Below are 18,066 nucleotides of genomic sequence, written 5' to 3' on the forward strand. Positions count from 1 at the left end.
CCTGAGCCATGCGCCTGAGATTTTTTTGTTGCAGAAGAAGGTGCTGCCAGATCATCATCGTAGATTGTGGCCCTCAAACAAAGCTCTCTATTTCTCCTCATTCGCTTAGAAAATTATTGGCAAATTTTACATGATGGGGTTACATGAGCTTCACCCAAACAGAGCAAACATAAATTATGTGCATCCTGTGAGGGCAATTTTGCCTTGCATTTCTCACAGTGTTTGAAAGTCTTTTTTCCCTTCAGGGTATCCATAACCATATGACAATACTCACAAAAGACACAGTGGTTAAGCAATCTGAGGTCAAAGGCAGGTAGCAGTTCAATCGGTTCATCAAACAAACACTTTTTAGAGTAGACAGTAAAACGCTAAGCAGTCCAGGGTCTATAGTCAGAAAACAGTCTGATCAGGTGGCAAAAACAGAACCGCGAAGCAGAGAAATCTTTCTGAAAGCCAGTCCAAGGTCAGAAGCCAGAGAGTACAAACAGGGATAGTAAAACTTTCACAAGAGATTAAGGAACCAGAACGAAGGAGCCGCAGAAACCGAGTGAACCAATCTCCATGGCGGTCACAAAGGAACTGAGGTGCTTGCACTTCCTCCCACCTTAAATAGCCACATGGTCACATGGGGCAGGGCGCAGGCGCTGAAAAGGAGCTGTAGAACTCAACACCGAGAGGCTTCCACGCAGGCGCAGAACCCATTCTAATGGATTCAATGGATCACGCACCAGATCAGCCGTTAACTACTATACTCGCAAGAAAATCAAATTTAGGAACTGTAACTCTTTTTAGTGTAGATTGTTATCCTCAGCTGATTAACCAAGATAGTGCCAGACAATAGCAATGTTTGTTAGCTTCTCAGAATGAACACATAGATTACTGGACACAGATTTTCTAAGTAATTTAATATTCTTGATGTTTTGATTAAGCAAGTACATCTCAACCTACTCCTACCCCGGCACTATTGTATAGTCCTATGGATAATCTTCTACCTGATGATAATGAAAAGCTTACAGATATGTTTAAGTTTCTTCGGGATCAGTGCTTTGTTCCCAGACCCAGGCCCAAGAAGACAAAGAGACAAAGTTTGGGGTATAAGGGCCACGCTTTATTTAACATAAGAACATGCATGGCGGACTGCAAACCAGGTGAATAATCACCGTAATAAAACAGTGTGGGCACCTAGGTGTGGGCTAGGATTCTAACGTCCTACCCAACACCTAACAGGGCGACACACCCTGGCTCAGGAAAGAGGCAGGTAAATCCCGCCCCATTCCTTCAAAGTCAACCTCCCCCTTCAGAAGAGAGGACCTGGACAGCTCCTGGTCTTAACCACCCCGGACCGCACTGCCCAAAGGTTGGTGAAGTCCCGAAGCAGGTTTCATGGCAATCAACATTTCCCCGTGCCGCACAGGCAACAAAGGAGCGATTGACCAATCCACCTTTAAATGTCCAAGGGTGCTCACCAATAATCTAAACCTCCCTTACCCATCAGCCCGCACTGTTCCTGCAAATGTGGCCAACCTAAATCCTAACTAACCACTGAGTACAGAACGGAGTAGGTGAAAAAAAACCCAACAATAGCCAATGCGTTGAAAGCAAAAAATTCCTACTCGGCCCCAAAGGCGACCAGTCTCTAGACCCGCTCTGCATCAGGGAAGGGAGGGCGGGGACGCTGAGAAGCGAACTGAGCTACCTCGGCGTGGCCCAGGCGTCTACAGCCCAAGCCACGCCCCCACCCAGCCGATCAACCAATCGGGCCGCTTCTTAGGCCTCATGAGATCGGGCTGGGACAAACTCCCTCCCCCAGCACGAGGCGAAGGGGAGGGGGATTCTTTCAGCAAAGATCCATGAGAATATATTTAACAGTTTTGATTAGTTAGGGAAGGAAATATCAAGATTCAAGACCAGTAAGATGGTGATGCTAGATCTTATTGAAGCAGGAATACTTAGCGGCTCCTGTTACTTTGACAAGACCTACATAACTTCCCTTTGGATCCTGGACAAACAGTAGTCTAACCCTCAACCTACAGATACCAAGGAGGCAATTGAATGAAATTATATCAGACTGAGAGATGCATAAGGTACTGTTGACAGTACAAGTCAACAGCTAAAAATATAGTTTCAAGGAATTATCTAAACCGTGCAGATATGACATTTTCAGACCCTGACCTGATTATAATAGATGAATGGCATGAATCTTCCCTAAATGAGAATAATAAAATTGACTCTATGATAAGATTGGTGGGGGAAGGAGAAGAGGAATCCTTTAAGGGGAAGTTAACACAAAGTTATGAAGATCAGGAGCCTGAAATTTGGAGAAAACTGATCCTCCAATGGGCTCTCCCCTTTGTATTTTGATATTTAATTGGCCACTGAAAAGGCTGAATGGCTTTTGGATAACTGGAACTGAAGTCCTGAGAGACATACTGGTCAAGGTCAGGGAAACTTGGGATGATAAAGGAGACATGGAATGTTCCTGTTTATATCCTGCTAAACACAGGAAATCTATGGGTATTAAAGAGATGTTTCCCCTCCAATATAGACTGTAGCTTGCTTTTTGGAGATTGTTACATCAGTTTGAAGATGAAAGCATATATTTTAAATGGGAAGACCTGCAAAATATCTAGAAATTTAATTCAGCCTATAATTGTCTTTTGACATACTCAAATTGCACAGACCAAAGAAATAGAGACATATTATTAAGAGGATTTTCTGTGAATCATGAAATTTGAGGGAAGATTTCTCCCATTTGTCATATATCCTAATAATATTTTAATTAAGAAGGAAAGATGCTGATCTCGGACATGGGGGAACGCCTCCCACAACCCCCTTAGCTAAAGACCCAATATATCAACAGTCAGCTCAGGTGAATCTAGAATTTAAGGGACAGATAGGAATTTTTTTAGTGAAACAGAGATGAATTATGGAGTAAAGGAAGTGGGCAGAGACAGAGTCTTAATCAATTTTATGCATCAGCCACCCCACCCCAATAAAACCCTGGCTTCAGTTTTTAGGACATTTTTGCAACCCTTTGATATTATTTGTCTTCAGGAAACATGGTTAGGGAAGGCACAGGTTTGTATCTTGAGGGGTTTATTTCATGTTATTTTCCTGCAGTTAAACACTGTTGGAATAGGAGGGGCAGTGGAGGTTTAGTCATATTATTTTTCAGTAAAACTTAAGTTGGAGGCCAGGGTGATTAGCATCTCTAGAAATAATATCCTAGCATTGCCAATTGAGAGTAAATTGAACTGTGATTTGGGTCCCTTAGTCTGTTTAAACTTGTATATTACTCCAAACAGTTCATTGCAGTATTCAGAGAGCCTTTTGGAGGATTTAACTGATGCATTGGAAACTGCACCAAACATTTCTTGGAAACAAGCATTGCAGTCTGTGGTGACTTCAATGCTTGTGTTGGTTCTGATGAAAATTATTTAAATATGGAGGATAGTTATATTTTTCTGCTTACTTGGACTTCACAGGATAAGGTGTTCAACACACAAGGCCAAAAATTGACAGAGGCCATGTCTGGCTTCCAGTTAGTCTGCCTGCATGATAGTGATTTCTAGGGATGTGCACAAAACTGCTTTGCTTGGTTTGGTTTGAATCCAAACTGGGCATGTTTGGTTTTGCAACCCCCTCTGCATGCATGGTTGGAAACAGAGCATACTTCTAACTACCAACCTAACTACAGAACTTTCTGACCTAACTACAGATCCTTCTAACTACTGACCAATCCATTAATTGTATGTCTGCTCCAAAATTTGTAGTCATTTTTTGCTCCAGAAGTTAGTAGATTGGGAAGAAGAAAATTCCATTCTTCATCATACCGGTACAATCGGTACGATCCCCACCACACATTAAGGTCATCTGAGGAGGTCCGTCTTCAGTAGCCACCAACATGTCTGGTGGCGACTCAGAGGTGGGCCTTCTCTGTTGCTGCTCCTGGGCTGTGGAATACACTCCCAGCAGAAATCTGCAACCTGAGTTCATTATTGGCCTATCTGTTTGGCCTGGCCTGGGTTTTTAAACCGTAGAGGTTTGGCCTGGTTTTCCAGGATTTTAAAAACTATTTTAATAAGTGTGTGTGTGTGTGTATACACACAGTTAATTGATTTTAGTGTTTTAATGTAAACTGCCCTAAGCCATTTTTGGAAGGGCGGTATAAAAATCAATCAATCAAACAAACAAACAAACAAACAAATCAATCAAGAACAGGCTGGGTTTAGAAAAGAATATAGCACAACAGACCAGATTTCTGTGTTACATCATTTGATACCAAAGTATATAAATGGGCCTCCCGAAAATGATGTAACACAAAAATCTGCTCTTGATTTTGGAACTAAACCCTGCTGCCAGTCTCTGAGAAAATTATAATGAGAGGTATCGGAGGACCCCATCAGGCAAAAAATGCTATCCAGATCCTGGCTTGACCCCTTTGCTCCTTGGGGCAAGTGCTTTATTTGTCTAACAAGACCCTTGCTTGTCTCAATCACTGAGAAGTTCTATCATATGGGAACACACATTTTGGCTCTTCATTCTTTGACCAGCAGATGGTTCACATCATCCATACTCACTTCATACTGAGGAAACTACCAGCCTCTTTGAACAATTCTATGGCACTCAGGCTACATACATCCTGGCCACCACAAGCCTGGTATAGCCCACTAAATAGTAGAATTTGCCAGAAGCAGGACTTGAAGCTGAAATGTTTTGGATGATGCATGAAACCACAAAAAGACCCAAGAATATATTACACTTAGTTGCATGTAACATTTCCTAAATGCCTTTTGTATTTTAACCAAGAGAAATCTTAGGAGGCTTTCTTTACTGGTCATTTCCCCACTCCCATAATTCAGTTGTAGAGTTCACGTTTATGCCCCTGATTCCCCACTCCCATAATTCAGTTGTAGAGTTCACGTTTATGCCCCTGATTCCCCACTCCCATAATTCAGTTGTAGAGTTCACGTTTATGCCCCTGATTCAGTATCTAGCATCTTCAATTAAAGGTAGCAGAGCTGAGAAAGAACTTTGCCAAACACCTCAGAGAAACCAGCCCCCAATGGATAGTATATGGGTAGAGCAGCCAATGGTATGACCCCATATAAGGCAGCTTCATATGTTCATACACTTTTTACCCTTCAGGGAATAATATATGGATACTTGGATCACCTGGCATTTCGTGTGTCTGTGTGTGTGCCCCCTCCTGTCAACTCTGCAATGTCTGGACCAATATGAACCAAATTGGTACAGTTATAGGGACACAGAGTGATACCTCAAGGGCATAGTTTGTGATGATGTCATCCACTCCAATTCTAAATGGCAGATGTGTGAAGTAGCAAGTGGGCTAACTTGTGGAACATCTAACCAATTTGAACCAAATTAAGTACAGTTGTAGTGACACACAGGGACAACTCAATGGCATAGTTTGTGATGATGTCATCCACCACAATTCAAGATGTCGGATGCATAAATTTTTGAGGCACAAGTGGATTAACTTGTGAACCGCCTAACCGATTTGAACGAAATTTATTACACCTGTAGGGACACATAGGGATGTCCCAATAGTGTAGTTTGTGATGATGTCATCCATCCCAATCCAAGATGGTGGACGTGTGAACTATTGAGGCACAAGTGCACTAACTTGTGGACTGTCTAACCAAATTGAACCAAATTTGGTACTGTTGTAGTGAGTGACTCACAGGGACACCTCAATGGTGTAGTTTGTAATGATGTCATCCTCCCTGATCCAAGATGGTGGACATGTGAACATTTGAGGCACAAGAGATCTAACTTGTGGACCTCAATTTGAACCAAATTTAGTCCAGTTATAGGGATAGTGAAAGGAAAGTAGGCAGATTAGTTCTTACTAGAACTTGTTATTTTTTAAAAGGAGAACATTATGCACAAGTATGCATATTATACAGAAAGTATGCCATGAGTATGCCTCTTAGGAGTCAACATTGCACATTATTTTTTTAAAAAATATTTCAGTAAAACATTGGAAATTGCTTTTATGAAACAAAGGTTTAAATTCTACAGCTGGTGGAGTGGGGGAATAAAATGATGTGTTAAAATGATGAGTAATGCATTTAGTTTATAGTAGTGCAGTTGTGAGGACTGCTCCAAAAATCATTTTACTTTTAGCTGTTCAATTATAAATATTTACTAACCATTTTGTTCAGCATTCTTCAAACAAATCAGAATATCAGGAAGTAGTCCTTTTTCTGACAAAGCTGCCCAGTGCTCTGGCAATGGAGGAAAATTATCCACTACCCATCCTCCTTTTTCTGAAGCACCAGGATATCTGGCCTTATTTGTTTTAGTAAGCTGTAGAAAATATAGAAAATTAGTAACAACAATTGGGACAAGAAACACCACTCCTCCAACTTTGGTGCAAATCCATTGCAAAATGTCTAAGATAAGATATAGCAGTTTAGTTTTTAATTCCTAAAAAGAGGGTTCAAAGTGTTGGCAACATTTTTCACCATGTATAATGTATATTTTTAGGTTTTTTAATATGATTTTCCATACTGGACTGGTGCCTTTTGCTGGTTTGAAAAACATCAATCTAGTGATTTTTGAGTAATTACTGTTCAAAATCCCCATAACAGGGAAAACAGCTCAGTCTGCCCACTAAGAATTCTGAAGCCAAATTTGGCAGGGGCAAGTCTTGGTAATTTCTAGAGAGTGACTTCCTGGTTCTGAACATAGGTGCCTGATAAGGATAAATGGTGAACACTCTGGCACTTGTATAGTTAAACAAACATTCCTCACCCTCTCTTTTCTTTCATGGACATTTATTTTCTCTCTTTGCCCCTTTCTCTCACCCCCACCAAATGCGGAGAAGCAAAGCTCTAGGCAAAGCCCTTGGAATAAATAACTAGAAAGTCAATTGATTCCACTGGAGCTTATTTCTGAGAAAACACACACAGGAATCAAGAGCAGCAGATATCCTAGGCAAGAATGTGGGTTCTGCTACCCCGCCCTGACCTTCAGCAATGCATAGAAGGGGGCAACCCTTCTGAAGAGGGAATTCCATTTATTTCTCTGGGGCTTACTTCTGAGTAAAAATGTATAGGATTGGGACCAAGGTCCCCATGCTAGGAATTTCTGAACCTCAAGAAAATCTTAAAAACCATTCCCACCCAGCACCAAGAAACCATCATTCTGGTGTAGACTGCTCTTGAACATGGGAGGTTGTACATCAGCACCAAACTGCCAGTGAATAAGGAAGCTTCACTTGGCCTTCCTTAAGAAATGAAGCCTCCATATTCACAGGTAGTTTGGCTCTCATGTAGAACCTCCATGTTCAAGAGAAGTCCACAACTCAATAATAGTTTGTTGGCACTGAGTGGGATGGTTTCTGGGATTTCCTTGCTGCACTTCTTTGGAGCTTTCTGGAAGCATGTAGCTGAGCACTGTGAGAAAGAGGATGCTGGGCTAGAGTATACATGCCTTTCCTAGGAGCATTTTGATAACTGAAACTGGAATTCTATATGCACACCTAGAAGGATGTAAATTCCATTAAAGTCAGTGGGACTTGCTTCCATATAATGAGGGAACAGTTAAACAATCCCTGAAAAATGGTCTTGGGGGAGGGGAGAATAATGGAAAGGTCCTTTAAAAATGTGAATAGAAAAAAAAAAGTTAAAATCCTGTGAGGTAAACCCATCACCACCCCACTCAGCACACAGATTGTTCTCAAGGAATCTGACATTAGCCACAGCATCCCACAGGGCATAAGATCTGTTAGTATATTTAAAACAAAAATGCCAATAATCCATCTTCTCCTACTTGGAAAAAATACAGCAAGAAAGAGATCGTGACTGACGTAATGAGGAACATTACTCATAGTTATCGTACTGAAATTAAAGGAACATGTTAAGAAATGCCTAATGTCATTTTAATTTCAATAAGACTACTTTGACTAAGCCATTATCCTATCAGCCATTAACCATTAAGTGGAGGCCCGAGGTTTAAAGGGAAGAAATCTATTTTGTCTATGCTCAGAGGCTTGTGCACTTGTGTACACTTTTAAATATATTCTACTTTCTAAGAAAGAAGAGACAGACACCAATAATTAACATGCCATAACTTTAGTCGTAATAGAAGCAGAAGTAGAAGAGGAGGAGAAGCAGCAGCAGCAGCCGCCGCGGGCAGAAGAGCTTGTATCAGCTCCCCAGGGCTCAACTGTAGCCAGAGAACAGGCCCTAGAAAGATAGCAGGGAGGGTTGCTGCTCAAGCTTTATGTGTCCTGAGTGAAGGAAGGAGAAACAGAAGAATAAAAGGGCTCATATAAGTCTCCATCCAAAAGAGTTGGGGGTTTCAATAATTGGGGGGGGTGCTTTTGTTCTCTAGGGGATCATAAAACAGAGTATGAGTCACTATATATAAATGGCGGCCACTGAAGGTGGTGCTGCGGGGTGTGGCTGACCACACAAATGGCCTCCATGTGTGTGCAGAGGCCAGGTGAGTGCAAGAGCCATATCGCCGCACAGGATGCTGGGCTGAGTGCTGCTGCTCGAGGCAGCTTGCAGATGCGGAAGTACCACTGGTAAGCATCTGCTAATTTACTTCTAAAGCCTCTCATCACCCCCCTCCCCCGCAGCGTTGCCCTCACCAGCCACCACTACTATATATGGTAAAAAGGCAAAATTCAGAGGGTTACAATTTCAGTCAGATTGACTTAAGGCCTACCACTATTTTCCTAATGCAGGAGAACCCCGTTACTTGCGGGGGTTCTGTTCCTTACCTACTGCTGCAAGTAACAGAACCGTGAGTAATGAGGCATTAGGGCTATGAGGTTAGGTTCTAGGGTGGAGGGGAAAAGTATTTTTAAGTGGCAAAATTGACCCAAAACTACCTGAAATGGGCCCTAAACCACCGAAACTCACTGTGGTGTGCTCCACGGGTCCCCTAAATGCCCAGGAATGCCCTCCAAAGAGTGAAGCGCCCTGGAAAATCACGGGGAAAGTCCTTTTTAAAAAAAAGGAGCCACAAAATGGCTCCTCCTGGGCTCTGTGAAACAAAATGGTGGCCAAAAGTTACCTCTGAAGTCACTTCTGGCCTTCTAGGAACTGCAGAGTTTTAACCTCTTTGTATCTGCGGATACTGAAAAAGAGTGTTAATGAGACACCCATGGATACACAGAACCACAAATAGCGGCTCCAGTGCATCGACCTTTTGCACCAACTATCATTCTGACCACTAGGGGCACTGGGAGTAGAGATAGTGAGTCAGGGTCTCCCAAGCTGTTCTAGCTGTCTCTATTCTATGACCTCTGATTGGATTCTTCAGGTATTTCCTGTTGAGAGTGAGATTCCTTTCCTTTCAGAGAGCAGACAGAAACATCTCTCTCTCTCCCTAACTATTCAGTATGTAGTTCTATAGATTAGGATTAGGTCTTTCCTATCCAAAGTGTACTTCACCAATAAATACTTAGTATTTAATTCTACAAGAATCTCCATGTGTCTTCTCTAAATAGCTGCAACAACTAAACTCTGCATTGTACTCTGTAACTAGAGTGGGTAGCTTCTTTAGTGCTCTGCTAATTATCGGGGGGGGGGGGATATTACAACCCCCAACAAGACCTTTATGTTCTGATCAAATAGTTTCAACTGTATAAAAGAACTATGCCGTGAGACACAAATCAACTTGCTTTGAGGACCCACTTCAGACTTCCGCAATGAGTTTTGACAGCTACTCAGCCAGCAGAACTCCAACAAAGACAGAATCTTTGTCAGTAACTTTGTCAGCGGAGGGACAATTGGGGCAAAGGTTTTAATCTGCAGCCTATACTCTAGACCCGTGGACCAAGATTCCTCCACGTACATAGTTTTTCATCAAACTCAAGCAACAAACTCTAAGATTCAGCCTGTTCCACCAAGCTGCTCCTAGATTCTGTAATGGGCATCCTCGCTTCCTCCCCTTTGAAAGATTCCTGTCTCCATGTTCTTCTACCAGCCCCTCCTCCCCTCCTTATAGCTGTGATTCTCGCAGTCTCTGCCCTTCCTTCTCTGCCTCCCCCTCCCCTTATCTCTGCTCTGTACAATGCTAGTGTACAATGCTAGAAATTGATAGGAATTGTTAGCCTTGTTACTTGCCAGCTCACATATTTTTTCATTTATTCCATTGGAATAAACTATTTAACATAAAGTTGTTGTTTGTGCTCTTTTGCTCTTTTGCCAGGAACTGCTGTGGCTCGTAGTTCTTTAGGAACAGACAGCCCCTAGGGCAGTGTTGGCTAAATCTCTTTCACTCCAGGGAGTTTTCCAGATTACTCCTTGCAACAGGTTCGCAATGGGTCCGCTAAGTGCCCCCTGCATTGCCCATGTTTCGACATCACGGTCGCAGTGCTGTCACCAGGGTGCCGTCCATATTTCCGATGTCTTGATTTGGGTTTTATTGATGTGTTATAGCCCTATAACGTTGTAATAACATTGGAGCAAAGTAGCTGTATTTTTCCGTGGTAGGGAGGCTTGCAACAGAGTTTATGTGCTGCAGCGTGTTGTGGTATGGATGGATCCCATGCTTGCCTCTTCCGTCCCCTCGCCATGGGATTCCAAGAGTCACCACAGCCGCATCCCTTCTGGCCCCACTGCTGGTGCTGGTGCCCCCCCACTCCGAGGGATTGGGTGGGGCCAGTGGCACACCTAGGAAATTTTTGCAGCTGGACCACCCCCACTGTGATCCCCACATGAGCCCCCCCTTGTTAAAAACACACTCCTGTATTTGAGGGGGCTCTGCTGCCGCTACCCTGCCTAACTGCCGGTCTTTTCTATAATTTTAGCTGCCATGTGCGTGGTTGGGAGGTGGGGGGTAAGCATGGCAGCACGGTGGCAGGCAGAGCAGCCTCTGGGCCTGTCCGTCTGGTCCAACGGCCCTTGAGAACTGCGAAGTGCGCCCGCGCAGTTGGAATTGATTATTGCAAGCCCATGACATTGTCATTCCTGCTCTGAGACCCCATCAGCCTGAAATGGAGGAGGAGGATGAGGAGGAGGAGGGGACAGTGAATGTGATTCTGGTGGAATATGGACACCCCCGTCCACAAAACCCTTTGCAGTGGTGGGCAATTTGAGCAGCCACAACCCTGTCATGATGCATTGAGAAACACATTGAAAAACGCTGTGCTTGCGGTTTCCAGCTGCTGTTTAATACTGCAAATCTAATAATCTGGAAAATGCCCTGTGTAGCTCTTGAACGTACACAGAGTATAAAGGTGATTTGGCACACAACACTCCAGCCCAATGTCCAACTGAAAGACCAAGGCAAAGTGAGGGAAAACAATGGCTTTTTGACTTAAGGGGTTTAATGTTCAACCATCATCCAGAACTTATCTAAAAAACAGCATTTGTGATATGTGAGTTAATTTGCATATTAGACCAGAGGCTCCCAACCTGTGTTACTCCAAATGTTTCTAAACCTACAACTCACCATGCCCAGCTAAAATTTATTGTGTTTGGATTCAATAAATAATAAATTTATTATGATGGCAATTGTAGTTCAGAAACATCTGGAGTACCCCAAGGTTGGGATCCCCTGAATTAGACAATTATAAAATCATTTAACATTACTGGATGTTGTCTCAATTGATTAAAACTAGATGAAATATTTTGATGTTCAGAACACAGATGACTGAGGAGCCATTCAAGAAAGCCATTTCTGTTTTACAAACACTATATAAAGCCTAAATACATTGCAATCCATAGAGTAGTCTTGCCGTTTCGTAGTCTAAACCATTCAATTTTTATTGTTATCAACTGTAATTTCTTTTCTGAGGAGCTAAGTGATCCAAAGAAGTGATCACATTGGCGGTCAGAAAGAAACTGAAAGAAGGACACCAAACTGCTGATATTAATGGCTGCAGAGCACGCGTAACCAGCAGTTGGGGGCGTCTCAAGGAGCTAACAAGTTTTACCTGAAGTGGTCTGCGCAGGCACAGAACCCATTATTTATGAGTGTTGTGGGATCACTAGCCAGATATATTTGTTTCTCATTTCAAGTGAAGTAACAACTCTCTTCTATTATTATTATTACTATTATTATTATAATATTATTATTATCTTGTTTACACAGTCAGACAGGCGTTATTGACTGGTTTGTTTTATCCAGACATCGAGTCCTTCCCAAGGACCTGGGATGGCTGAATTTTATTGTCAATTGTTATAGATATCGTCGCAGAATATAGGCTGTTCCCAGTAAAGCTGCTTTTTGTAATTGGCTGATGGTGATTTCTGTGGCCCCTATGGTGTTGAGGTGCTCTTCAAGGTCTTTTGGAACTGCACCCAGGGCGCCAATTACCACTGGGATTATTTTGGTCTTCTTCTGCCACAGCCTTTCAATTTCAATTTGTAGATCTTTCTATTTGGTGATTTTTTCTATTTCTTTTTCTTCTATTCTGCTATCCCCTGGTATTGCTATGTCAATTATTTTAACTTGTTTTTCTTTCTTCTCGACTACAGTTATATCTGGAGTATTGTGTGGCAGATGTTTGTCTGTTTGTAGTCGGAAGTCCCATAATATTTTTACATCTTCATTTTCTTCAACTTTTTCAATTTTATGGTCCCACCAATGTTTGGCTACAGGTAGCTTGTATTTTTTGCAGATGTTCCAGTGTATCATCCCTGCTACTTTGTCATGCCTTTGTTTGTAGTCAGTCTGTGCGATCTTTTTACAACAGCTGATTAGGTGGTCCACTGTTTCATCTGCTTCTTTACAAAGGCGGCACTTGCTGTTTGTGGTTGATTTTTTGACTTTTGCTCTTATTGCATTTGTTCTTAGTGCCTGTTCTTGTGCAGCCAGTATTAAACACTCTGTTTCTTTCTTCAAGTTGCCATTCTTAAGCCATTGCCAGGTCTTGGTGATGTCTGATTTTCCACTTATATTGTGCAAATATTGACCACGCAGGGGCTTATTTTTCCATTTTTCTGCTCGGTTCTTGACTTGTTCTTTCTTATAGGCCTGCTTTGTTTCATTGGTGTTGAATAGTTTTGCGTTATTGACCATTTGAAGTGCATCTTCTTCACTGTCCTTGATATATTCTTCAAGGCCTCTTTTCTCCTCCTCTACTGTTTGATGGACTTGCAGCATTCCTCTTCCACCTGAGCTGTGAGGGAGGTATAGCCTATCGACATCACTGCGGGGGTGCAGAGCATGATTGATGGTCATGATTTTCCTGGTCTTACGATCTAGCGTCTCTAGCTCTGCCTGGGTCCAGTTTATTATTCCTGCAGTGTATCTGATAATAGGTATAGCCCAGGTGTTTATGGCTTGTATGGTGTTCCCGCCATTGAGTTTGGACTTGAGGATTTTTCTAACTCTCCTGATGTATTCACTTCCAATTTTTCTTTTAACTTCAGTGTGTGCGATGTTATCAGCCTGGAGAATGCCCAAGTATTTGTAAGGTTCTTTCTCTTCCAGGTTCTTGATGTTGCTTCCATTCGGCAGTTCTATTCCTTCTGTTTTTCTTACTTTTCCTCTGTTCATTATTAATGCAGCACACTTGTCTAGTCCAAACTCCATTGCTATATCGCTACTGAATATACGGACAGTGTTTAGCAGTGATTCGATTTCTGACTGGGACTTTCCATACAACTTCAGATCGTCCATGTACAGCAGATGGTTGATTTGACTGGATGTTTTAGATGTTTGGTATCCGAGGCCTGTTTTGTTTAGTATTTGTGAAAGTGGGTTCATGGCGATTACAAACAACAGAGGGGATAGTGAGTCCCCTTGGAAAATGCCTCTTCTGATGCTAACCTGTCCAAGTGTCTCAACACTGATTGTGAACTGTGTACTCCACATGCTCATTGCTTTTAAAAAAAATAAATATCTGAATGTTTTTGCTGACACCAGTCGTTTCTAAACATTTTAGTATCCATGTGTGAGGCAATGAATCAAAGGCTTTCTTGTTGTCAATCCATGCAACACTTAGATTGGTTTTTCTTCTCTTGCAGTTTTCTAAAATCATTTTGTCAATCAGCAGCTGGTCTTTTGTGCCTCTGGTGTTCGGGCAATTTCCTTTCTGTTCAACTGGAAGCTGTTTGTTAGTTAATAAGTGTTGCATCACTTCATCTGCTATTATTCCAGTTAATAATTTGAACATGGTTGGCAGGCAGGTTATCGGTCTATAATTACTTGGAACTGCACCTTTTACTGGGTCTTTCATGATGAGATGAGTTTTCCCAGTTGTTAGCCATTGTTCAATATCACCGCCTTTCATAATGTGATTGAACTGTTTTGATAGTTGTTTATGAAGGCTTGTTAGGTGTTTAAGCCAAAAGCCATGCAGTTCATCGTCGCCTGGAGCAGTCCAATTTTTAATTTTCTTTGCTCTTTCACTTATTAATTCTGGTGTTATTATTAGATCTTGCATTAGTTGGTTACATTTTTCAACCTCTTTCATCCAGCCTGCTTTTTTATTATAATCTATTGGATTGTCCCACAATTTCCCCCAGAATTGCACTGTTTCTTCTTTATTTGGTCTTTCTACGTTTCTTGCAGTTTCTCCTTCTATGCTTTGGTAGAAACGTCTCTGATTCGACTGGAATTGGAGATTTTGCCTGTGTTGTGTAGTTCTGGCTTCATATCTGCTAATCTTCTTTGACACTGCTGTTATTTGCTGCTTTATTATTTCCAGGACTTCTCTAATTTTCCTTGAATCTAGGTGGTATTTTTGGATCAGATACTGTTTGGTGTTTTCATTCTTCAGCTTCTTGTCTTTCATATCTTTCCATTTACGAGCATCTGATCTAAGCCTGGAGATTTTATTTTCTAATCTAATCTTCCATTTAGTTGATGTACTGCTTTCTTTTTTTACAGGTCCACTGATCTTATATCCGAGCTCTTGTGTTGTTATTGTTGCTGCACTGTACATTAGTTGGTTTGTTTCTTGCAAATTATTGGTTGTTATTTCTGCAAGTGCAGCATTACATCTTTGCAAGTTGTTTTTTGGCAACTGTTTTTAGAGCGGGAAGTCGAACCCTGGTGGTTGCTTGGTTCATGTGCTCAGTTATTTTTTGCTTTAGTTCTTGTTGCTTTTCTGTTATACGGCATTTGGGTTTTTGAGGTGAAGGCAAAGGGGAGGTTGCCTGGTTTTGACTTTGAAACAGTTCAGCAACGGTGGTATCCTCTATTTCCAACACCTCCTCCACCTGCGCTTGAGCAACTTCTTCAGTTGGTGGTAATTCTTCTTCCATATCTTGAGTCTGTGTTGCTCTTTGCAGTTCTTCCAGCTCAACTCCTGTGAATACTTGAAGACAAGAAAATGACTCCACTTATGTCCATACAACTTTCTCGTTGAAGGTTTCCAAGCTGCAGTCAGAACGTCTCTGAGTTTCATCGGGAAAATGGCAAGATCTTCCAGACAGTCAGATGAAGAGAACAGTTCTCTGGATGGAGCATAGAAGAGAGCGTAGAAGATGGCCATCAGATATGTTGACCTGCCTCTCTTGCAACCCAATGGCCACTCAGGCGATAATGGGCCATATGAGAGCCCCAAACAAGCTCCAATGCATTGGTGGTAATGACCCACTTTGGAGGTGGCAAATGAAAAGGAGCACCGAAGCGCAGATGACAGACCTCGACCCACCAAGTGACTTTCTTGTACACAGCTCAAGAAGGTGTGCACTTTAGATGCTCTGAATCCCAAAAGGGGTCAAAAATGTCAAGAAACCAACTCTGAATGATACACATCCTGAAATGTGCATGCGGGAGACCATATCTGGTTGCAGCCATATGACCTAGCAGGCTCCAGCCATGAAAGCTGATGCCAGTTTTACAAGTGTCCTTATATGGGCCTCTGGAAGAAAGACCTTCTCCAAGTGAGTATCGAAAACCAGTCCTATAAACTGTATCCTGCAGACTGGCTCTTACTGAGACTTCTTGAAGTTGATTTGCAAGCTCAGGTTCTCCAAAGTGTCTATGGCTGTGTCGAGGGACTCCAAAACAGCCCTTTTTGAACCTGCCGTGATGAGCCAATCGTCTAAATATGGCAGTATTTGTACCCCTCTTTCCTGCAGAAAAGCCACCACCAGGGCAAGGCACTTCGTAAACACCTTTGGGGCTGTTTGTCAGGCCAAACGGCAGGACCTTGAACTGATAGGTGCCCCCCCCCCCAGCTTGAAAAGCAGAAAACGGCGATGCTGCAGGCGGATAATATGCATCTCGTAGGTCTAAGGAGACCATCTACGTCTCATTCCAACACGACCAAAATAGTTGGCACCGACAACATACGGAACCTCTTGTAGATGATGTGCCTATTCAGGCCCCTGAGATCTAATATAGGGTGTTAGCCGCTATCTGGCTTTGGAACGATGAAGTACCAGGAGTAGAACCCGGGACTCGCCACTTGATTGCATCTTTCAAGAGAAGGGCGAAAACCTCCTCCTCTAGTGCAGGGGTTGACAGTGCAGTCACAATCCCAGACAATAGGGGTGTCTGGTCAAACTCCAAAGCATAACCTATGCATATAATAGAGAGGACACACTGATCCACAGTGATTTTGTCCTTGTTTGCGGCAAAGGAAGCAAGGCGTGTCCGAAAGGTCCAATAGTCACCGCTTCTTTTGAAAAGAGTTTGGTGGCTGCTTCTGGAAAGTGGGCTTATTGGCCTGAAAGCCAGACTTGTATCGAGGCTGAATGAAATACTTTATTACGATCATTGATCAGTTATATATACAAACAGATGATACTGCATTCAGATAAGAAGTAAATCATACAGAATACATCAACATAGAAGCCTTAAGTAACAACATCTAAAAAGAAGGACTAGAGGTTAGCTGTTGACAGACCTTAATAGCTGCTGCACAAAATTTGGCAACCTTGTAGGTGGTAGGTTTCTTATCTGCCAGGAGGAGTATGGCGTAAAATTCAGCATTCTGGCTGGGAAAGTGTGATATCAAGGGAGAAATAAAACGGCACTGGCTATCATTATAAAAAGGACAAAACAACAGCACATGGTGGACAGATTTGCTCTCACCTGAGCCACAGGGGCATCGCCCCGCTGCCCAACGGAATCCCTTACTGAGCTCACGGACTTGGTCGCGGAACTTGCGTTGGAGTCTCCCAGACTTTTGGTGCTGGGGGACTTCAATGTTCATTTTGGGACCAATTTGTTTGGGGCAGCTCAGGAGTTCATAGCGGCTATGACGACTATGGGCCTATCCCAAGCGGTCTCTGGATCGACGCATATTGCAGGTCACACGCTTGATTTGGTCTTTTATTCTGATCAGGATGGTGCTCCGTGGGTGGGGACTCCTTCGATCTCTCCGTTGTCATGGACGGACCACCATCTGGTTAAGGTTGGACTTACAACCACTTCCCACCTCCGCAGGGGCAAGGGGCCTATTAGAATGGTCCGCCCGAAGAGGTTACTGGATCCAGTAGGATTCCAAGGATCCTTGGAGGGATTTAATGTTGGCTCTGCAGGTGATCCTGTTGATGCCCTGGTTGAAAACTGGAACAACTTGCTCACCAGGGCAGTAGACACGATTGCTCCTAAGCGTCCCCTCTGACCTGCTTCAAAATTGGTCCCTTGGTATACGGAAGATCTACGGGGGCTGAAGCGGCAAGGTAGGCGACTGGAGCGCAAGTGAAGAAAAACTCGACTCGAATCCGACAGATTATGACATGGAGCACATTTAAAGATCTATGCTCAGGCGATATGTGCGGCAAAGAAGCGGTTCTTTTCTGCCCGTATTGCCTCTGCGAGTTCACATCCAGCGGAGTTGTTCAGGGTTGTCAGGGACTAGTATCTGCTCCCTCTCCCTTGAACCAGAATTTGGAAGCATCAGTTACCCGCTGTGGTGTGTTTAATGAATTTTTCGCAGACAAAATCTCTCGGATTCGGGCCGACCTAGATGGAGACTCCACAATTAATCTGATGTCGGAACTGGAGGTGTCCGACAACCCCTCTTATACGATTCGGCTGGATCAATTTCAGTTTGTGACTCCTGAGGATGTGGACAAGCTGCTTGGAGCGGTGAGGCCTACCACTTGTCCTCTTGACCCTTGTCCAACATGGCTTGTTCTATCTAGCAGGGAGGCTGTTGTAGGCGGCCTG

The 18,066-nt window shown here is 43.0% G+C and overlaps 1 protein-coding gene across 5 annotated transcripts in view; it reads right to left on the reverse strand.

Annotated features, from left to right (window-relative positions):
- The window catches only part of AK9 (adenylate kinase 9), a 218,116-nt gene that overhangs the window by 106,643 nt on the left and 93,407 nt on the right, over positions 1-18,066 (reverse strand). For all 5 annotated transcript variants that reach the window (XM_053299533.1, XM_053299458.1, XM_053299383.1 and 2 more), the window contains one exon: positions 6,177-6,333. In XM_053299533.1, the coding sequence (XP_053155508.1) occupies positions 6,177-6,333 (157 nt within the window). The remainder of the gene's footprint in view (positions 1-6,176; positions 6,334-18,066) is intronic.

This window comes from Hemicordylus capensis, chromosome 1 (genome assembly GCF_027244095.1).
Source record: "Hemicordylus capensis ecotype Gifberg chromosome 1, rHemCap1.1.pri, whole genome shotgun sequence".
Lineage (NCBI taxonomy): Eukaryota > Metazoa > Chordata > Lepidosauria > Squamata > Cordylidae > Hemicordylus > Hemicordylus capensis.